Source organism: Haliotis rubra, unplaced genomic scaffold, assembly GCF_003918875.1.
Source record: "Haliotis rubra isolate DU_JTF1 unplaced genomic scaffold, ASM391887v1 Scf861, whole genome shotgun sequence".
In the NCBI taxonomy this organism is placed as follows: domain Eukaryota; kingdom Metazoa; phylum Mollusca; class Gastropoda; order Lepetellida; family Haliotidae; genus Haliotis; species Haliotis rubra.
This window is the reverse complement of record NW_025767592.1, coordinates 291,752-316,011: the sequence shown is the minus strand read 5'-3', so window position 1 is coordinate 316,011 and position 24,260 is coordinate 291,752. Positions and strand designations below refer to the sequence as shown.

Below are 24,260 nucleotides of genomic sequence, written 5' to 3'. Positions count from 1 at the left end.
TATATGAGACCAATTTGTTCCCAGAGACAGGAACCAATAATTTGGTCTCAAGTTTCAGAAAAAAAGGTGCTTGCTCCAAAGTCTGGATGTCCTGAATAAAAAAGTATTGTGCGAAAAAATGAAATTGCTTGGCTGTTTTCACATGCCGGATGTTGATACAGTTTCAGGAAGATTTATTGAAGGGTTTTACGTCCTACTTCATTAACAAATGTGACTGACAGTTGGAGGGAGCCTCAAGCCCATTTCAGTGTGTCAAAACATGCAATTAGAATCTCAGAAATATGAGTCGAAATATATTTTAAGCAACAACACATTCTTTTAAAGAATACCTAGCACGCCATTTAGCAATTTATTATATACTCAATTGTGAAAGACTGATATTTCTAAGTTTGATAAAAGTTATATTACCTAACTTGTGAAAATATCACATTTTTCATGTCACTCAATTACAGATACATTATATTTACACAAGACACATGAAATATCCTCTATTTATTTTTTAGGGTAAAACTTGACTTTCTTAGAAATTTACTTGAAAATTATTTTCTTTCAAAAATATAATTGATCCCCTTCTCCACACCTGGAAATCAAATATTTTGGGCATTATTCTCAAAAGAATATTTCTCTTTTGAAATAAACATCCGCTAATCCCAGAAATGAAATCTTTGAGGCTCTTACCTTGACGGGGTTTGCTGGAAGCTGAGCCTCGAATGATGCCTTGTAAGGGTAGTCCAGCATTGCCATGAAGGTGAAGGCGTTCCTCACCCACCCCAGGAGATGTTTGAACGCCATATTGTCCGCTAGGGGCTTGCACAGGTTGAACATTCTAGAGATATCACTCAAGCCTGCAGGAACAAATTGTTATTATGAAGGATTTAAATCATTTTCCAGTTTTTTAGTTTCCTTGTGTCACTTTCATTGGAATTCCAGATGTGTATCAGTGGCCTGTAAACAATGAAGTCTGGACCGGACAATACAGTGATTGATATTATGAACACTTACACATGTCATCACCACCTTATCAAAACCTTAACCTAATCTGACCACCACCCAATCATTCATGCATGATCAGCATTGGTTGATTGGGGCCATTTCTAAAATGACATTTCCTACAATATTATAATTTGTTTTCAATTTTTTTCAATAGCCTTATGGTCGCCTTTGAATGATAACTCAAAGAGTTACTACCCTTGCAATATTCATCTGTTTTTCACAGAAGTATTTATCAGATTGCTCTTGACATATTAATTTTTCAACAAATGTGAAATATGATGTGGGTGGATCTATAAAGAAGGTAATTGGCGTTTATAGCGCCGTGCTTGTAAATGCCACCCACCTGACTGTCCTTGAGCGGCCATGTTGTTGAGTTGACTGAACGCCTTCTTCACATTATCCTGACAACCTGGCATTGCCTGGTCGAAGTCCTGGCACACAAACAACCAATCATCATCCTGGCTCAGAACAGTTTAACAGACTTACAATATTGTGTCCTCTATAGAAACAGACCACCTCCGTGGTGTAGTGGTTAGAGCGTCCGCCCGGAGAGCGGAAGGTCGCGGGTTCGATCCCCGGCCGCGTCATACCAAAACACGTTAAAATATGGTACTTGTTGGTCCCTGTCTGGCGTTCGGCATTAATGGGTACAACAAGGACTGGTCGGCTCGGAGTCAGTATAATGTGTCTGAGTGGGGTATTCATGCTTCACTGCGGCATGGTATCTCAGTGGGCTAGCACTATTAAACCAGCTTGAGTCTGGGCTAGTACAAGCAGCCGCACATACACATACACACACATGCACGTCGTCATTGAGCAAAATATTCTCAAGCACAACGTTAAACCCAATTTCACCTCACCTCACCTATACAAACAAGCTGAGAACTGATGCAATTAATTTTCACAGAGGGACTGTTTGAATCAATATATATCATAACTGACTTTTCTATTCTGGTAAAAAACTATGCTCTAAAAGTTAGTGGTTGAAAATTTTCATCTGAATATGTGCAGTTTGTTGTTTGTTTGTTGTTGCTTTCTTAACAATATTCTGTGAAGATGACTTTGTCCTGCCCATGAAAAAGTCTGGGCCAGACAATCCAGTTACTGAAATTATAAGCAATTATCCATGTTTTTCTGGGACGTTGACACACTGATATATTAAGTGAAATGCAGGCGTAGTAGAGGCCACGGTGAAATTTTTGGGGGTCACTATCTCCCTATTTGGGACTTAATATCTCCCTACATAGGACTTAGTATCTCCTACATAGGGACTTAGAGTATAGTGAGATGTCCTAAATTAGGACATACTATCTCCTATGTAGGACTTAAAAGTCCCACGTAGGAGATACTAAGTCCACGTGGGAGATATTAAGTCCCACGTTTAGGAGATACTAGAGATCCTAAGTCCTACTACCAAGTCCCACGTAGGAGATATTGGGAGAAGTCCCACGTAGGAGGGAGATATTAAGTCCCACGTAGGAGATACATTAGGAGATACTAGGAGAGTCCCATTAGGAGATACTAAGTCCTAATGAGGAGATACTAAGTCCTACGTAGGAGATACTAAGTCCTACGTAGGAGATACTAAGTCCCTAATCGTAGGAGATACTAAGTCCCACGTGGGAGATACTAAGTCCCACGAAGGAGATAGTCCTAAGTCCCCACGTGGGAGATATTAGGAGATCTAAGTCCTACGTAGGAGATACTAAGTCCTCCACGAGGAGATATTAAGATACTACGTAGGAGATAGTAAGATCTAACGAGGAGATAAAATTCACAGTGGCCCTACTAGGAGCTTCGTAGAGGAGATAGTGAGGTCAAAAATTGGGTTTAATGTGGGTTTAATGTGAGAATATTTGGCTCATATGATGGCGTGCATGCGTGTGTATGTGTATGTGTATGTATGTATGTGTATGTGCGTCTGCTTGTACTAGCCCAGACTGAAGCTGGTTTTATAGTGCTAGCTCACTGAGATACCATGCCGCAGTGAAGCATGAATACCCCACTCAGACACATTATACTGACTCCGAGCCGACCAGTCCTTGTTGTAGCCATTAATGCCGAGCGCCAGACAGGGACCAACAAGTACCATATTTTTACGTCTTTTGGTATGACGCAGTCGGGCATCGAACCCGCGACCTTCAGCTCTCTGGGCGGACGTTTTAACCACTACACCGTGGAGGCGTTCGATATATTAAGTGACTCAGATAGCTAAACACAAATTCCAGCCCAGAACCCAAGTTCCTAGTTTAGACATCAAGTTTAAACAGTGAGTGAGTTAAGTTTTACGCCACTTTTAGCAATATTCCAGCAATATCACGGCTGGGGACACCAGTAATGGGCTTCACTCATTGTACCATGTGGGGAATCGAACCCGGGTCTTCAGTGTGATGAGTGAACGCTTTAACCACACGGCCCTGTTATGAGGCATAGAGAAGGTGGGGTGTGAGAGGAAGAATACAGTTTTTATCTCTTAATAAGAGATGAAAAACATTTCTGCATTTCCACGTTTTTAAGAAATTCTGAATATTCAGTATTTTCTGATACAATTATATATAAATAATCCTTGCCCCCCAACTAGAATATCAAATGGACATCCCACAGTCCCCTGATCAAGAAGGCTCAATGTTACCTGGTGTTACCTGATGTTACCAGATGTTACCTGATCTTATTTGATGCTACCTTGCATTACCTGATGTTAGCTGGCGCTACCTGATGTTACTTGATGTTACCTTGTGTTACCTGATGTTACCTGGTGTTACCTGATGCTACCTGGTGTTACCTGATGTTGCCTGGTGCTACCTGATGTTACTTGATGCTACCTTGTGTTACCTGATGTTACCTGGTGTTACCTGATGTTACCTGGTGTTACCTGATGTTACCTGGTGTTACCTGGTGTTACCTGATGTTACCTGATGCTACCTGGTGTTACCTGATGTTACCTGATGTTACCTTGTGTTACCTGGACATTTGTGGTTATGTGAGCATGACTCAGACAAATGTGTCTCACAAAAATTGTACGTACATTTGACACAATTGGGAAGAAGAAATCTCTGGGATGGGAAGGGTCCAGCATGTAGATTGGAGCACTGGCTGCGATGCCGCCATCTATGATGTTTGGATACTTGAACCTCATATAGGCTGTCAGCATCCCCCCATAACTACAAGTGAGAACCACACAATCTGCATCACCTCATTCAGATAGTCAGTATCAAGCAGAGATCTATGATCGAATGCTTGGTCTGTTTGGTTTGGACAACCAGGATATTTTAATGCTTAATGCGTTTTTGTTTAATGAAGGTCTAAAATGTATGGAAAATCTAAATTCAACACCATTTTTAAGTGATTTATAAAGGAACCTTAAAATCAGCATAAAAAGTAACAATCTGTTTAATGCTCTGGTATAATAAGTATATGACAAATAAGTTACAAATTAAGTCCCTTTACCAGGGGTTCTACAGGTTGAATTCTTAGTCTGTTCAGTTTTAGAAGGACTCTCTATAGGAAGGTTTTTAAGTTCAAATTTACAAGACTGTTCCCTACCTTCCTCCAAAGGAGATGACCCGACAGTTTGTGGCGTTCAGTTGTTTCTTCAGGTCTGTGAGGAAGACGGCATAGTCAGCCATGGCTTGTTCCATCGTCAGGAGCCCGATCTCAGGGGACTTGAAACTGTCATCGCCAAACGGGAGAGACTTGCCATAGAATCTCTGTTGATTTAGAGAGAAACCAAATTATTAGATAAATAATAACATATCAGATTTTATTTCAAAATTGTTAAAGATTTGAAGTTGAATGCATTTATTAAATTTATACCCTCACATAGAGTCCGTTTGGCTCAAAAGCGGACCGATGAATTGCAATCTAACTCGAAAACTAATAAACATATAATACTCAATGAAACGCTGATCATAATCAAAACATCAGACCTACTCTGTGATTTGTTTGCAGAATTTATGTCCTAAACATAAAAAAGTTGTTTAACAAACTATCATTAAAATATCGACACAATTCACTATATGTTACGAGGGATGAGTGCAGAGAAAGGGACAGCCAGGTGTGCGAGAAAGGATGGAGACGGCACAGCACAAGTTAATGAATCAATAACGTTGTCGGCACTTGTGCACGTGCTTCTCTAACACCTGGATGTCCCTTTCTCTGCACTCCTCCCTCGTAACAAATGGGGCGGTGGGGTAGCCTAGTGGTTAAAGCGTTGGCTCGTCACGCCGAAGACCCGGTTTCGATTCCCCACATGGGCACAATGTGTTAAGCCCATATCTGGTGTCCCCCGCCGTGATATTGCTGGAATATTGCTAAAAGCGGCGTAAAACTAAACTCAGTCAGTCAGTCAGTCGTAACAAATGGTTAACTGTGTCAAAATTTTAATGATAGTTTGTTAAACAACTTTTTTAATTTTAGAACATAAATTCTGCAAACAAATCACAGAGTAGGTCTGATGTTTTGATTATGATCAGCGTTTCATTGAGTATTATATGTTTATTAGTTTTCGAGTTAGATTGCAATTCATCGGTCCGCTTTTGAGCCAAACAGACTATAGTTAGCATGATAATAAGTATCGTCTTGTATGTCTTTCAGTAATATGTGAACAGGGATAGAACAACTGACATTATTCTGCTCTTGTGGTGGGAGTGAGTGAGTGAGTGAGTGAGTGAGTGAGTGAGTGAGTGAGTGAGTGAGTGAGTGAGTGAGTGAGTGAGTGAGTGAGTGAGTGAGTGAGTGAGTGTGTGAGTGACAACAGAAATAGGCTCCACACATTGTACCAATGTAGGGAATCAAACCCAGATCTTCAGCATAATGTGGCAACGCTTCAGCAACTAGGCTACCCCTCTGCCCCTCCTACGAAAGGAGGAACATACATTTCATATCTTTGAGTACAATATTCCAGCAGGACACAATTCAATTTTAAAGCTGCATTTAATGGGAAGGAGTTTTTTCCAGTTCTGTCAATTTTTATAAGTAAAAGACGAAAAAGACAAAATAAGTCCATTTTCCATAACTGATACACGGAAACAGACGAAATGGGTAGCTGAACATCCTTAAAACGTAATTTGTTAATTATGTCATGAGAAAATGCTTTACTACTCTGAAACATGATCTCGACAAGTAATAGAGCTCAATTTCACACACCTTAGTAAGTCAGTGCATGTGTTCACCTTGGAGAAGAACAACCTTTCCCCAACATATTAATTTACATTCCTGAAATACCAAACCTGATGCTTACCAAAGCAAGTGCTTCAAAAACTCTTGCCAGAAAGTAAATAAGTTCCTTAAGACAGAGAAATGTAAAACAAAATGAAATATTGCTTCAAACACATGTTCAAAGTCAGACACAGGAGATAATGGCGCCAACCTAAGATGACTGAAGAACAAGACAAGAATTCCTTATTTATGGAATGGTAATGTCAAACATCACAGATTCTATATCGTGTTTAGTAATCGTGGGCTATTGATGCTGAAGATAAATCAACAACACATTCATCAAGACACATTCTGATGCTGTTATCATCTCAAAATCACACAGAATTCCAAATATTTATAGGATAGTAACTTGAACACTATTTTTGCTAACGCATTGTTTACCTGAACACTATTTTTGTACTGTTGTACCGTTAACTGTTAACTTAAACAACTATTTTATTAAAGTATTGTTAACCTGAACACTATTGTTGTGAAAGTATTGTTTAAACCTAAGAGCAATTGTTATTAAAGTAATGTTAACCTAAATACTAGTGTTATGAAAATATTGTTGACATAAAAACTATTGTTAATAAAGTATTGTTAACCTAAACACTATTGTTGTTAAGTACTGTTAACCTAAACACTATTGTTATTAAAATACTGTTATCTTACTTAACCTAATTAACACTAATTTTGTTTAAGCACTGTTAACCCATGCACTGTTGTTCATAGTTGAAGCAACTATTATGAAAACCATTAAATGAATGATACTTAAATACTTAGTAAAACCAAGAGGTTGGTGGTAAACCCACATAATTAGAATGCAAATCTGGGATGTCAGTATTGAAACCATTTGATTCACTTCTGCATTAGCATTTTAAAGCTGTTCACACAGTAAATTCACCGGAGAGGTAGTTAAATCATCTGGTGACTGGTAAAATCATGGGATTACAAGTAAAACCTAGGATGATTTGTAAAACCATGGGATGCTTAGTAAAAGCGATGGATGATTTGTTAACACATGGGATAAGCTTAGTAAAACCATGAGATGAATAGTAAAACCAAGATTTAAATGGTAAAACTAGAGATGAATAGTAAAACCAAGGGATGAATAGTAAAACCATGGGATGATATGTAAAACCATGGGATGATATGTAAAACCAAGGGATGATATAGTAAAACCAAGGATGATGAATGATTAGTAAAACCAAGGGGTGACAAGTAAAATCATGGGATGAATAGTAAAACCATGGGGTGATATGTAAAACCTGGGAATGATTAGTAAAACCAAGGGATGAATAGTAAAACCATGGGATGAATATGTAAAACCATGGGATGATATGTACAACCTGGGAATGATTGGTCAAACCAAGGTATGACTAGTAAAATCATGGGATAATTAGTAACGCCATAGGATTATTTGTTATATCATGGGATGAACAATAAAACCATGGTCTGATTAGTAAAACCATTCCGTAAGACATAACATCAGATAACCTTCAAGACCACCTGCTTGTTGTTTACCAATGACTTGTATGAAAAGGTTCACATGCTCTGTCGGCACACAGCTTCCTGGCGCTCTGGGTATATTCCCCGATAACCATCTCACATTCAGATCTCTGAGGAGCCATCAAATATTCATAGAAAGGAAAGTTCTTCCATCCCAAGTGTACAACGTAAAGGGAATATTTTACAGCAAAATGAAATTACAAGTAGGGTTTTTAAAATACTATCCCATTTATCCTAAAGCCTTTCCTATTAAACATTTTTTAAGAATCTTGTTTCATGTTCATTCAGTGGATAAACTAGTTATATGACAACATTTGGCAAGCTTTTGTACCATTTCCCAAGAAGTTTAGAGGAAATTATATTGTTTATAAGTCTCTAGGCAACCAATGTGCTGTGGTTGATGGCGTTATTTCAGCCCAGTGCTCAAAGCAATGTATAGATAAATAAATTATACAACGGATGGGATCATATAAGTTTTTATGGATTCCCAGGCCAAATTAGAAGAGAATAATTAGATAAGTCTCCAAGCAGCTTGTGTCTTGAGAGATTGTGTGAAAAAGTATTGTCATGGGACAAAAGTCTACAAAATGTAATTTCTTTAACTTGGGAATTGTATTTCCATAGAATCAAGATGGTTCTCGAAGACTGCTGTAGAAGTGAGTGAGTGAGTTTTAACTTTGGCAAATAAAATTTTACAATACTCCTCACACATTTTAAACACAGAATATAAACTTTTACCATCTGGCAGACGTTTCCAAATTCCAAAATTTAAATCAAATAGAGCCCTGAAATCGTTAATCCCGTCCAGCATTGGCTTTTTAAACAATAAATGATATTATTTTACATACAAATCTTATCTTTACCTGTATATGTGCATTGTTGTTGTTATATTAATCATAACTGTTTTACCTGCATATTTTTAACCTGTGTTCAATGATTTATTTACAGTACTTTTACATGTAACAAACACACCTTTATTTATCTCATTTATCCCATACTCATATGTGCTCTCTGTGATGATGTATAGCAAATTCCCATTCAGGGTAATAAAGATTTTTCTTCTTCTTTCTTCTTTACGCTGGACTCAGCAATATTCCAGCTATATGGCGGCAGTCTGTAAATAATTGAGTCTGGACCAGACAATCATGTGATCAACAGCATGGACTGTCTCCTGACTTGATTATTTACACATCGCTGTTATATAGCTTGAATATTGCTGGATGTGGCATTTAACAATAAACAAATCATTCAAAACACAGAAAATGTTCTTCACAGCATGACATCAAAGAGTTAAACAGCGTTAAACAAACAAACAAACAAAACATCCAACCAAAGATAAACATCCCATCCCAACAGGGTGCTGTTGTAAAGAGCAACCTTTGTGCAACACCAGTTGTAAGTCTAATTAGTGAGTGAGTGAGTTTAGTTTTACGCCGCACTCAGCAATATTCCTGTTATATGGTGGCAGTCTGTAAATAGTCGAGGCTGGACCAGACAATCCAGTGATCAACAGCATGAGCGTCACACTGCGCAATTAGGAACCGATGACGTGTAAACCAAGTACTGAAGATCAATATTCTAACCCGGACCTTCACGGGTGTAAGTTAAGGCATGGGAGTAATGTCTATGTTAAGGTATGGGAGTAACGTCTATGTTAACGCATGGGAGTAATGCCTATGTTAAGGTATGGGAGTAATGTCTATGTAAAGGCATGGGAGTAATGTCTATGTTAAGGCATGGGAGTAATGTCTATGTTAAAGTATAGGAGTAATATCCATGTTAAGGTATGGGAGTAATGTCTATGTTAAGTCTATGTTAGGCAACGGATAATGTCTATGTTAAGGCATGGGAGTAATGTCTATGTTAAGGTAAGGAGTAATGTCTATGTTAAGGTATGGGAGTAATGTCTATGTTAAGGTATGGGAGTAATGTCTATGTTAAGGCATGGGAGTAATGTCTATGTTAAGGTATGGGAGTAATGTCTATGTTAAGGTATGGGAGTAATGTCTATGTTAAGGCATGGGAGTAATGTCTATGTTAAGGCATGGGAGTAATGTCTATGTTAAGGCATAGGAGTAATGTCTATGTTAAGGCATGGGAGTAATGTCGATGTTAAGGCATGGGGAGTAATGTCTATGTTAAGGCATGGGAGGAGTAAATGTGTCTATGTTAAGGTATGGGAGTAATGTCTATGTTAAGGTATGGGAGTAATGTCTATGTTAAGGCATGGGAGTAATGTCTATGTTAAGGCATGGGAGTAATGTCTATGTTAAGGTATGGGAGTAACGTCTATGTTAAGGCATGGGAGTAATGTCTATGTTAAGGCATGGGAGTAATGTCTATGTTAAAGTTTGGGAGTAATGTCTGTGTTAAGGCATGGGAGTAATGTCTATGTTAAGGCATGGGAGTAATGTCTATGTTAAAGCATGGAGCAATGTACGGGTAAGGCATGGGAGTTAAGGCATGGGAGCAATGTCTGTGTTAAGGTATGGGAGTAATGTCTATGTTAAGGTATGGGAGCAATGCCCTATGTTAAGGTATGGGAGTAATGTCTATGTTAAGGCATGGGAGTAATGTCTATGCTAAGGTATGGGAGTAATGCCTATGTTAAGGTATGGGAGTACTAAGGTAAGGCATGGGAGTAATGTCTATGTTAAGGCATGGGAGTAATGTCTATGTTAAGGTATGGGGCAAATGTCTATGTTAAGGTATGGGAGTAATGTCTATGTTAAGGCATGGGAGTACTGCCCATGTTAAGCATGGAGTAATGTCTATGGGAGCAATGTCTATGTTAAGGCATGGGAGCAATGTCAATGTTAAGGCATGGGAGTAATGTCTATGTTAAGGTATGGGAGTAATGTCTATGTTAAGGCATGGGAGTAATGTCTATGTTAAGGCATGGGAGTAATGTCTATGCTAAGGTATGGGAGTAATGGCTATGTTAAGGTATGGGAGTAATGTCTATGTTAAGGTATTGGAATAATGTCTATGTTAAGGCATGGGAGTAATGTCTATGTTAAGGCATGGGAGTAATGTCTATGTTAAGGCATGGGAGTAATGTCTATGTTAAGGCATGGGAGTAATGTCTATGTTAAGGCATGGGAGTAATGTCTATGTTAAGGCATGGGAGTAATGTCTATGTTAAAGTTTGGGAGTTCTATGTTAAGGTAAGAGTAATGGGAGCATAATGTCTATGTTAAGGTATGGGAGTGAATGTCTATGTTAAGGCATGGGAGCACGTCTATGCGTCTATGGGAGCAATGTCTATGTTAAGGCATGGGAGCAAATGTTGTCTATGTTAAGGCATGGGAGTAATGTCTATGTTAAGGTATGGGAGTAATGTCTATGTTAAGGCATGGGAGTAATGTCGATGTTAAAGTATGGGAGTAATGTCTATGTTAAGGTATGGGAGTACTAAGGTAAGGCATGGGAGTAATGTCTATGTTAAGGCATGGGAGCAATGTCATGCTAAGGCATGGGAGCAACGCCTATGTTAAGGCATGGGAGTAATGTCTATGTTAAGGCATAGGAGTAATGTCTATGTTAAGGTATGGGAGTAACGTCTATGTTAAGGCATGGGAGTAATGTCTATGTTAAGGCATGGGAGTAATGTCTATGTTAAGGTATGGGAGTAATGTCTATGTTAAGGCATGGGAGTAATGTCTATGCTAAGGCATGGGAGTAATGTCTATGCTAAGGTATGGGAGTAATGTCTATGTTAAGGCATGGGGAGTAATGGGAGTAATGTCTATGTTAAGGTATGGGAGTAATGTCTATGTTATGTTGGCTGGGAGGTATAAGGCATGGGAGTAATGTCTATGTTAAGGTATGGGAGTAATGTCTATGTTAAGGCATGGGAGTAATGTCTATGCTAAGGTATGGAGTAATGGCTATGTTAAGGTATGGGAGTAACGCCTATGTTAAGGCATTGAGCTACGTCTATGTTAAGGCATGGGAGTAATGTCTCTATGTTAAGGTATGGGAGTAATGTCTATGGGAGCAATGTCTATGTTAAGGCATGGGAGTAATGTCTATGCTAAGGTATGGGAGTAATGGCTATGTTAAGGTATGGGAGTAATGTCAATGTTAAGGTATGGGAGTAACGTCTATGTTAAGGTATGGGAGTAATGTCTATGTTAAGTCATGGGAGTAATGTCTATGTTAAGGCATGGGAGTAATGTCGATGTTAAAGTATGGGAGTAATGCCTATGTTAAGGTATGGGAGTACTAAGATAAGGCATGGGAGTAATGGCTATGTTAAGGTATGGGAGTAATATCCATGTTAAGGTATGGGAGTAATGTCAATGTTAAGGTATGGGAGTAATGTCAATGTTAAGGTATGGGAGTAATGTCTTTGTTAAGGTATGGGAGTAATGTCTATGTTAAGGTATGGGAGTAATGTCTATGTTAAGGTATGGGAGTAATGCTCACCTTAGCACTAAGATCGCTTTCACCTTTGATTTTTTAAAGATCGTAAATAAGTGCCATACATTAGCATTAATCATAGCTTCAAAATCTAGGCCCTGGATCATAAATCCCTGTAGACTTCCCTCACTAATCTTCATCATTGTTTGACAGTGGTTACTTAGCCATGCAAATAAAGTCATTAAGAACTTGTTAACCCAACATGGTTTATTCATCTAGCTTAACGAGTTGCACTCCTCCAAGCGTGCATTACGGTGTGCTTGTGTACAGGTAAGTACTCTCTGCAAGAGGAAACATATGGTTCTATTACTGGCTTGCTGGAATCTGGAGAATGCTTCTGAACAGACTGAACAAGACTTCTGCAACTCAATCATTTTCACATTCATACTTTGTTTGTTTCATTGTTTAATGCTAACCCGTGAAGATCCAGGTTCAAATTGATCTTCAGCTAAACCCATGCTTGTCGTAAGAGGTGACTAATAGGATTGGGTGGCCAGGCTCGCTGACTTGGTTGACACTTGTCTTCATATCCCAATTGTGTAGATAGATGCTCATGCTGTTGATCACTGGATTGTCTGGTCCAGACTCGATTATTTATATAACTGCTGCCATATAGCTGGAATATTGCTGAGTGTGGCGTAAAACTAAACTCATGTTTAATGTTACATTCAGTAATATTACAGATATTTGAAGTATTTTCTAAAAATTGAGTCCAGAACATACAATCCAGTGATCAACATCATGAGCATCGATCCAAGCAGTTGGGATATGATGACATACATTAACCAAGTCATCAGACCATCAGATCCCATTAGTTGCCTCATTACATGCATGGAAGATCATTTCTAACTCGGATCTTCATGGGTCACATTCTTCTATATCCCAACTGACAAAGTTTAACCTGTGAAAATCCAGGTTAGAATCGATCTTCAGCAACAAATGCTTGTCTTTAAGGCAATTAATAGGATGGAGTTGTCACGCTCACTGACTTGGTTGACACATCGATGTTCATGCTGTTGATCACTGGATTGTCAGGTCCAGATTCTTTTATTTACAGACTGCTGCCATATAGCTGGAATATTGCTGAGTGCAGTGTTAAACAGCCAGTCAACCAACCAACCAACCAACCACGACTTGGTTGACACATCGATGTTCATGCTGTTGATCACTGGATTGTCAGGTCCAGATTCTTTTACTTACAGACTGCTGCCATATAGCTGGAATATTGCTGAGTCCAGTGTTAACCAACCAGTCAACCAACCAACCAACCAACCAACCAATCAACCAACCAACCTATCTGAAGTTGAGGTTATTTATTTTCACATTTATCTACAGCTGTGGACTTGGGCAGGTCTCTTCATTCATGACTGTGTGGTCCATTATCGTAACTCAAATGAAAATGTTTGCATAATAAACAATCTGTATCTTCTTAATATTCAACAATTTGAAATTTGGAATAAAGAGGGGAAGGTGAGTGTGTTGTCAGGCCACATTTCTAGAGAGGTTGATAACTGTCAATAATTTAGATTAAACACCAAAATATCTTTTGGCAAGTCAAAAGTGGTTGAAAAGACAAGGCGAGCCAGTTTATTGTCAATATCTTTGGTCAAAGTACACAAGAGGCATTGGAATGAGTGAGTGAGTTAATTTCACACCACTTTTAGCAATATATAATTCCAGTAATGTCAAGGGGGGTGGGGTACACCTGGAAGTGGGCTTCATACTTTTTACCCATATGGGCATTTGAACCCGGGTCTTCACTTGAACCACTAGGCAACCCCACCGCCCTGGCATTTGAATGAGTGAGTGAGTTAATTTTACACCACTTTTAGCAATATTCCAGTAATGTCATGGCGGGGTACACCTGGAAATGGGCTTCACACTTTTTACCCATATGGGCATTCCAACCCGGGTCTTCGCTTGAACCACTACGCTACCCCACCACCTAGTATAAACGTTCAGTATGATAGAAGTGACAAAGAAAGGCTGTGCAAGGGTAGAAATAACTTTAAAAATGCTAGTGTACTCCGGTACAGTGGCAGATGTAAAATCACTTGCCCTGATAATTTTTCCACTATACCGGCCGTTTTCTTGTTGATTTTTTAAATAAACAACATAATTAACATTGGAATATCAACTGGACACCGGTACAGTGTGATATACAAATCTGCTTGCCCGGCAGAAAAAAACACTGGACTCGGGCGTCGGGCAATGGGTTATTTCCACCCCTGCTGTACCTGTGGAAACTTAAGATTTAACAATACTATAAAGGCATGATCATGTCTAGATATGTACAAATGAAACTAGATATAAGGGCAAGTCTTGACTGGTATCGTAGGTTAAACAACATATTAGAGACCTGGGCAAGTCTAGACTGGTAGAAATGACACAGAGAGATGGCGGCTGTCAGAATCAGGTGTGTAAGGCATCAGGTATTTCTCTGAACTTCTTGGGGAATGAGGCTGTAAACACACACAAACACGTGGTGATGTAGATGCTCACCAGCTCCAGGGAGGAGAAAAAATACCCCGGTCTGATTTCAACTCACATACATGGGCCCCATATCCAACTGGTAGGGTTTAGCTTCTAGGCTGGCATTTGTATGTGGGCCATTTATAAATGTTGCATCATGAATAGTGCCAAATATAAAAAAGTCTTGGTCTAAAAATAGATTGTTCGCAAGTCACGTTTGCTAGTTATACATTAACGCATGTCTTGAAATTTGGTGTCTATTGGCTTAAACTGTCTTGAAATAACATGTCTTGACATTATGTCTTGACATTATGCATTCTCAAACTGCATATCTTGACATGACAAGTATTGAAATTATATATCTTGACATAAAATGTCATCAAATAATATTCCTTGATGTTGCCCTTCTTGAAGTAATATGTCAACATGTAAATTACCGGTACATGTCTTGAATTTGAACATCATGACACTGTGTGTTTGGAAATCATGAGTTTCCACATTAAGTGTTTGGAAAGTGCATTTCTTGAAATCTAGTGTCTTGAAATTGTCTGCTAAAAATTCTAGAAAATATTAAAAAGTGATAGAGAATGTTTCTGAATTCTAAATTGAATAAATGAGGTGTCAGGAACCGTGCAGATATTTTCTGGAGAAAACTGAGAATCATTAACCTGGAGTTAAACCAAATGTTGAACCAACATCAAATGAATAGACAAAGTGAGGATTACCTATTGACTGACATTTCAATAAACATCTGAACTTTCACAGCACCTACAAATCAACAAGCATTAATGATTGAGATGACAAAATGCAAGTCAAGAAGAAAAATCACTATTGTCCTTGTCTCCAGTTTCAAAAGTGATCTCTATAACACTCGGTACTTACTGCTTGAATCTAATGGATCAATCATATGTACTGATGAGGTTGCTTTGTGAGTGAGTGAGTGAGTGAGTTTTACCGCGCACTCAACAATATTCCAGCTATATATAGGCGGTCTGTAAATAATCGAGTCTGGACCTGACAATACAGTGATCAACAGCATGAGCATCGATCTGCGCAATTGGGAACTGATGACACATGTCAACCAAGTCAGCGAGCCTGACCACCCGACCCTGTTAGTCGCCTCTTACGACAAGCATGGTCAATACTGAAGGCCAATATTCTAACCTGGACCTTCACAGGTCAGGGTGCTTTGTGGAACTGGTGACAGTCTATTTGGTGTATTTAGGCAGCTTAATCACTGTATTAAGCTCCTGCTCCAAAAGGCACTCCTCTGCCATGATATTGTCACTCTCTCACTCACTCACTCTTAGTACTTAGTGCTCACATCTTAGTACTTCTAAGGGACCGTTCATAATTTATGGCTAAGGGGGGTGATTATGATTTTTATGGAGAAGCATAGTAAGTGACCCCCTTCTGCATGTCATGTACAAAATCAATGACCTCTCCTCCCCCTTTATGTACAAAATTGATTACCCCCCTACCTCCCCATAACAAAATGGGTGACCCCCCTTAAAATCATCTCACACACACACACACACACACACACACACACACACACACACACACACACACACACACACACACACACACACACACACACAAATAATTATGAACGGTCCCTAAACAAATATTCTAAATATCATATGTACCGATGAGGTTGTTTTGTGAAACTGGTGGCAGTTTATTTGGTGTATTTAAGTAACGTAATCACTATATTAAGCTCCTGCTCCAAAAGGCACCTTTATCGACATGATATTTTTGGAACATTGCTAAAAGCGACACACATCTTTGTGATCACCCCCAATGTATCTCACAGTCCCTGAACCACATTATTTTCCCAAATGCCTAGCCCTCCCTGCATGAAGCAAGTCTAGATTTCCCCAGGTTCAGGAATCTCCCATCCCACTAGTGCGCCTTTTCAACTTAAATGGAATGATTTGTTTCTCTCAAAATTGAACATATCAGAGACAAAGCATTAGTCTATGAACAAACCTTGTTGAGACTGAAAGTCATCTACAATTCAACACTCACTCAAAACGAGCACGCACGCATGCACCCACCCACCTACCCAACAACCCACCCACGCACGGACCAGTCCTTAATGAAGAAACAACTACAGTCAAATCCCGAGGAGTCAAATGCCGGTGTCTCGAATATTATGCATAACTCGAAGTAACTGTCAGTCCCGACCATTCCCTGTTATAGTTGTCATCATTTGAATACCGGTTACACGAATTCGTCTCATAAATACACACTATGACTCGAGAAGAAAATTTGGTCCCATGAGATTCAAACAACAGCAATCTTGTATACATAAGCCGAAGTCAGTCAATGAGAAGTTGATTGGTGTAGCAAACTGATCCAATTAACAAACCAGCACGGCTCATACCTTTCCGCCATTGACGGGTGAGTTCAAATGGCAGATTAGTGATTTTACGGAAATGACTGTCTGTGCTCATCAGACTGGAACTGATAAGGTGCCCCTATTAGTGATATGGAAATCATTAGGTAAACAAATGCTTAGGCGGAGGAATTAGGACTGGATCATCTTTTTTTCTACCCTCATAGACATACCTATGTCTCGAATACATCGATAAGACGAATTTATGACTTGGTCCCCAGCGATTCGACTCATCGGGATTTGACTGTATTGACAACCCAAGAACCTCGATCTGGATTCCAAATTATTTGTTACAATTCAATAAAAAGATATAAACATATGATATGACAAACGATTTCCCAAAGCCTGGTTCTACTTACAACATAAACAGTAAAAGGTTTTCACACGCTTTCTGGTAATTACCCTTGGGATCAAAGGCTGACACAAAGCGTTTTCTTTTCTCGTGTTTCCATGCATAAATAATGATGAGCATGCTGTCCCTCTACTGCATTACATCACTGTTCCTCATGATACACAACAAACGCCACAAACAATGCTGTCTCTGTCCAATGTTTGACAATGGTTATGTGACACAACCAGTCTCCCTGGAGAATGATTTTCTTCAATAATTAAGCACGCTTCTGTTTCTGTCTAGCGGATCAGGTATATCGTTTGATGATGCTCAGCTTCAGTTCAACATCAAAGCTGCAGCTGCATCAACAAAGTTTGTCAATAATTAGACTCATATGTCCAGTTTTTTGTCTGATTAAAAAATAGAAAAAAACACAAAAACATCTACTGAAATAGAGATACAGAGAAATAGAGACAGACTTACGTCAAAGTTTCAAACAATTATTTTTTCTTTTCTCTGATTCAAGTCGAAAGAGAGTTAAACAGAAAGAAATACAAACGTACATAATAGGAGATAGACTTCTGTCAAAGTTTCCAACAATTATTTTCTTCTGTTTACTGATTCAGGTAGAAAGTGACTTAACAATAAATAATAGAAACGTTATATATTTCTGTTTGCAAAACCATTCTGATATAAACGGATTAGGAAAACAAAATTGCAAAATAATCCCACAAAGAGTAAGCGATAATTTATTAAATTATGATTGAACAAATGTAATTTTGCGGGCAATTGTTCATAAAGTATTCTTGAATTTATAAACGGAATGGAAGCTCATCTGAGTAAGGATTAAATAAATATGATTTTTTTTTTTTTTTTTTTTTTTTAATGCTGCACTTAGCAATATTCCAGCTATATGGCGGCGGTCTGTAAATAATTGAGTCTGGATAGACAATCAAGTGATCACCTACATTGATCTACGCAATTGGGATACGATGACATGTGTCAACCAAGTAGGCAAGCCTGACCACCCGACCCCGTCACCTCTTACTAAAAGCATGGGTTGCTGAAGACCCATTCTAACCCGGACCTTCACGGGTTTGGCACGAAGTATATTTGTCTACGTTGTCTGGAAGTGGTTGAGATTAACACCAGGTCCCATTGATTTCAACTCATGATGAAGAAACAGGCTTGAAACATCACTACAATAAGAAACATACTTTATACCCATGTGAAAATGAGTTCTTCCGAATCATGAACTGCCATAGAACATCATTTGTTCATTAAACATCCACACAGCATGACCTTGTTCAAGAGCACTTCAAGAACAGCCCAAGAACAATTTTTCATAACATTTTCATGAACTGTTCAAGGAAATTTCAAGGGATTCACAAAATCCCTTGACTGGCTACCACAGACCTCCATTATCTAGAACATGTTTGGCACACATTTGCCTAAACGTCTTGCTGTAAACAAGGTAAATGTTTTCAAAACACATTTTTATGTCAGATCTGAATCCCAACAACCTCAACCTTTCCCGATCATCTGTGGCAGATCCAGCCAATGAATACCTTATGCTGGGAGCTATATATATGCTGGCAGTACCACACAGTAATATAATACATATGTTGCATGTGTATCTAACACATGCAGCAGGCCCGATGGTAGTCTGTCAGAACCATATTACTTTCCCTTTCCCTTTTGCAAGCTCGTTCGGTGAATCTATTGCCCTAAATGGGCGAGTGAGTTTAGTTTTATGCTGCTTTTAGCAATATTCCAGCAATATCACGGCGGGGGACACCAGAAATGGGCTTCACACATTGTACCCATGTGGGGACTTGACCCTGGGTCTTCGGCCTGACGAGCGAACACTTTAACCACTAGGCTCCCACCGGCCTCCTAAATGAAGAAAGTGTGGATTTTCTTTAGGTTCTTAAACTGTACTGATACCAAGAAGTTATGTTTGTTTAGTTTGTTGTTCAACAGTCCACACTCAGCAATATTCCAGCTATATGGCGGAGGTCTGTAAAAAATCGAGTCTGGACCAGACAATCCAATGATCAACAGCATGAGCATCGATCTGCGCAACTGGTAATCGATGACATGTGTCAACCAAGTCAGCGAGCCTGACCACCCGATCCCGTTAGTCGCCTCTTACGACAAGCATAGTCGCCTTTTGTGCCAAGCATGGGTTGCTGAAGACCTATTCTCTCCGGATCTGGACCAGACAATTCAGTGATGAATTACATAAGCATCGATCTACGCAGACAGACAGCTTGACCACCCAACCCCGTTAGACGCTTCTTACGACATGTATAGGTTGCTGAAGACCAATTCTAACCTGGGTCTTCATGGATCTGCAGTTTCACTGGGGTTCCTTTTCAATTTATACATCAGTTTTGGATTTTTATGATCAAAAATATATATTTTCAGTGTCTAGGCTGTAGTTTAATCCCATGGAAATAACAAGACTGTCATTTTCTATCATTTCATTTGAACTCAGAGATGTACTGGCAGAGGAAGACTTGTGAGAAGTGAGGTATTTTCGATTAGCTGTCCCAAGTAATTAATTATGTAAGATCTGAGCCTTTGCTGACTTAGACTGACTGACTGAGTTTGGTTTTATGCCGCTTTTAGCAATATTCCAGCAACATCACGGCGTGGGACACCAGAAATGGGCTTCACACATTGTATCCATGTGGGGATTCGAACCCGGGTCTTCGGCGTGACGAGCCAACGCTTTAACCACTAGGCTACCCTACCGCCCCTTGCTGACTTAGAGCATTGATTAATGGGGACAGATAATCTGTTAATCTGAGTTTCAACAACAACATATAATAAGATATATAACATTATCTTGTCATTTGGTCTCAGGTTTCAAGTAGTTTGGTGTGTATCGATGTTACAAGAGAGAAAATACCACACACAGAAACTTCACTGAAGGCATCCTTTTGTTCAGACATCATCATACAGTAATTAACATGTGATATTATTTAGAAAGGATGATATATTATTGTGTTTTCATTAGGGCAGTGTCTGACAGAACAGTGTCTGTAGCTGAACAGTGTCTGTAGCTGAAGTGTCTGACAGAACAGTGTCTGACAGAACAGTGCATGTAGCTGAACAGTGTATGTGTCATGGATGTAGCTTGCTAGTGTCTACAGCTTGGAGAGTTTGTAGCTGAACAGTGCCTGTAGCTTGTAAGTGTCTGTGGCAGGACCAGCTGTCTGTAGATGAACATTGTCTATAGCTTTGAATATCTGTGGTTGGACAGTGTCTGTAGATGAACAGTGTCTACAGCTTGGAGCGTCTGTGGCTGGACAGTGTCTGTAGCTCAACTGTGGCTGGACAGTGTCTCTACAGCTTGGAGAGTCTGTGGCAGTGTCTACAGCTTGAGCATCTGTGGCTGGACAGTGTCTGTAGATGAACAGTGTCTACAGCTTGGAGAGTCTGTGGCTGGATAGTGTCTGTAGATGAACAGTGTCTACAGTTTGGAGAGTCTGTGGCTGGATAGTGTCTGTAGCTCAACAGTGTCTACAGCTTGGAGAGTCTGCGGCTGGATAGTGTCTGTAGCTGAACAGTGTCTACAGCTTGGAGCATCTGTGGCTGGACAGTGTCTGTAGATGAACAGTCTCTACAGCTTGATGAACAGTCTGTGGCTGGACAGTGTCAGTGTGAACAGCTTGAACAGTGTCTGTAGATGAACAGTCTCTACAGCTTGGAGCATCTGTGGCTGGACAGTGTCTGTAGATGAACAGTGTCTACAGCTTGGAGCATCTGTGGCTGGATAGTGTCTGTAGATGAACAGTCTCTACAGTTTGGGAGCCTGAACAGCTCTGTGGCTGGACAGTCTTGATGAGAGTCTGTGGCTGGATAGTGTCTGTAGCTCAACAGTGTCTACAGCTTGGAGCATCTGTGGCTGGACAGTGTCTGTAGATGAACAGTGTCTCACAGTTTGGAGCATCTGTGGCTGGACAGTGTCTGTAGCTGAACAGTGTCTACAGCTTGGAGCATCTGTGGCTGGACAGTGTCTGTCGCTGAACAGTGTCTACAGCTTGGAGCATCTGTGGCTGGACAGTGTCTGTCGCTGAACAGTGTCTACAGCTTGGAGCATCTGTGGCTGGATAGTGTCTGTAGATGAACAGTGTCTACAGTTTGGAGAGTCTGTGGCTGGATAGTGTCTGTAGAACAATATGTCTACAGCTCAACAGTCTGTCTGGACAGTCTGTGGCTGTGTGTCTGTAGCTCAACAGTGTCTACAGCTTGGAGAGTCTGCAGCTGGATAGTGTCTGTAGCTGAACAGTGTCTACAGCTTGGAGCATCTGTGGCTGGACAGTGTCTGTAGCTGAACAGTGTCTACAGTTTGGAGAGTCTGTGGCTGGATGGTGTCTGTAGCTCAACAGTGTCTACAGCTTGGAGCATCTGTGGCTGGACAGTGTCTGTAGATGAACACAGTGTCTACAGCTTGGAGCGTCTGTGGCTGGATACTGTCTGTAGATGAACAGTGTCTACAGCTTGGAGAGTCTGTGGCTTGACAGTGTCTGTAGATGAACAGTGTCTACAGCTTGGAGCATCTGTGGCTGGATAGTGTCTGTAGATGAACAGTGTCTACAGCTTGGAGAGTCTGTGGCTGGATAGTGTCTGTAGCTGAACAGTGTCTACAGCTTGGAGCGTCTGTGGCTGGACAGTGTCTGTAGATGAACACAGTGTCTACAGCTTGGAGCGTCTGTGGCTGGACAGTGTCTGCAACCTGGATGTGCCCCTGGCAGAACAGTTGATTGGTAGCAGAACAGTGTATAAAACTGGGCACTGTCCATGGCTGGACAATTACTTCAGTTTGAATTATGTACCAACATGTACTTGTCAAAAGCACCTTTAGGTCAAATCAAAAATAAAGAAATTACTAAGTATTGGTAATGCACAAAGAAACAGTGTTTTATTATTTTAAGTAAACCTTAGTTACCAGTTTGACATCTATGTTTTACAAACGCCAAACACTGTCACTGTAACATCCTCATCCAGCATGATAATGAAAGCGAAAATGAGGAAATTAAACCATCAGTACGAAGTGATGTGGGCAAAAAGCACGGCCTGTCGTGCACGGCCTGTCGTGACACCAAGGCATCCCTCATCTACCAGCCAGCAGACAAACGTTTTTACTTCTATATATAATTACAACCAGTGCATGTTGCTGAATAAATGCAGAACTTTTCACCAGGAATAGACAGTAGTGCAGTTTCTGCGGAAATCAATAGCATCAATTCAATGGGTGGTGCATGCTTGGTGCACCTGGTTCTCGATCCACGAAGAGTTTGCTGTCGTAGTGATACAGTTTATCATGGAATTACGAATGACATAGTGCTTTGTGATTCGGGCACCTGAAACTGATCTGTGTAGAGTAGCCAGTTGGATACAGACACGTGCGTCATATGAAAGTTGAAGTCCTTCCGCAGATCAATTTGTCAGGCACAAAAAAGATATGTTTCAGAAAACATGTCATTGTGGGCATCAAACAGGTCATATTCATGAAATATCTAGAAAACACCAGAAATGGGATTAATTTATTGTAACCTAATGTGGATTTGAACTCAGTGACTGAGTGAGTGAGTTTAGTTTTACGCCGCATTCAGCAATATTCCAGCTATATGGCGGCGGTCTGTAAATAATCGACTCTGGACCAGGCAATCCAGTGATCAACAGCATGAGCATCGATCTGCACAATTGGGAACCGATGACGTGTGTCAACCAAGTCAGCAAGCCTGACCACCTGATTCTGTTAGTCGCATCTAACAACAAGCATGGGTTATGGAAGACCAATTCTAAGCCGGACCTTCACGGATTTGGTAAGGATGTATATTTGTCTACATTGTCTGGAAGTGGTTGATATTAACACCCGGTCCCATTGATTTCAACTCATGATGATGAATCGGGCGATCCCGTTAGTCGCCTGTTACGATTCGAACTCGGACCTTTAGCATAATGAGAAAATGCTTTAAACAACTCAGCTACCCCAAGACTCCTTATAGATATGAAATACAGTCAGCTCTCGTTAATCCGACACTCATTAATCCGACAATCACGTTAATCCGACAAAAAACTAGGGAACCATTTAAAACTGTGATAATGACTCTCGTTAATCCGACATTCTCGCATTCCGACTCCGACATACCAATCTAGCAAGTGATCATTGTAAATACATTGTAAAAACATCTGTTTATCCGACAATCAACACAGCCGGTCGGATAATTCGACCGTAAACAAACATCACACATGAAAGGTGATTAGCGCGTGCCTTACTGGCTGCTTGACACCGACGTCGGTGAACATCACACTTGTTAATTAGAAACACAAGATAATTAATTGAGACGATTTAATCAAGAAATAACAATAGAGCGAGCTGTATAAAATGTTTACAACCGACCTGAGCATTCATCACGACAAGATGTCTGTCACGAGTACACCACCTGCTAAGCGAGCCCGAGTAGAAGTTACGCCATTGATCAAGAAAGAAATCTGCCTTTTGAAGAAGGACAAACCCCAGACAACACAGCAAGTCATCACTTTCATGGAATGATTGCTATCCTTCTGTCTTGAGAATTTATTAAGTTCTTCACTTTGGGCAGAGAAACATCTTTGGTTTTATGACATATATTTGCAGCTCAGAGATTCATACTGAAGCTTATGCAAGTATGTCATGTTTTTTCAGTACAAACATATGGGTGTTTATCTTACTGCGATGTACAAAGTAAACAGTCTTGATAAAATATTATGTACATTTGAGAGGATAGTACATTATCAAGTGGGAGAGTGAGTGTAGTTTTACGCTGCTTTTAACAATTTTCCAGCAACATCACGACGTGGAACACAAGAAATGGGCTTCACACATTGTATCCATGAGGGAATTGAACCCAGGTCTTCGGCGTGACGAGTGAACGC

At 40.0% G+C, this 24,260-nt stretch overlaps 1 protein-coding gene across 3 annotated transcripts in view; it reads right to left on the bottom strand.

Annotated features, from left to right (window-relative positions):
- LOC124262957 (dipeptidyl peptidase 2-like) overlaps positions 1-24,260 on the bottom strand; it is a 133,697-nt gene that overhangs the window by 12,556 nt on the left and 96,881 nt on the right. For all 3 annotated transcript variants that reach the window (XM_046697569.1, XM_046697571.1, XM_046697570.1), the window contains exons 3-6: positions 4,537-4,700; positions 4,019-4,154; positions 1,337-1,424; positions 679-845 (exon numbers count right to left, since the gene is read on the bottom strand). In XM_046697569.1, coding sequence (XP_046553525.1) covers positions 679-845; positions 1,337-1,424; positions 4,019-4,154; positions 4,537-4,700 — 555 coding nt within the window. The remainder of the gene's footprint in view (positions 1-678; positions 846-1,336; positions 1,425-4,018; positions 4,155-4,536; positions 4,701-24,260) is intronic.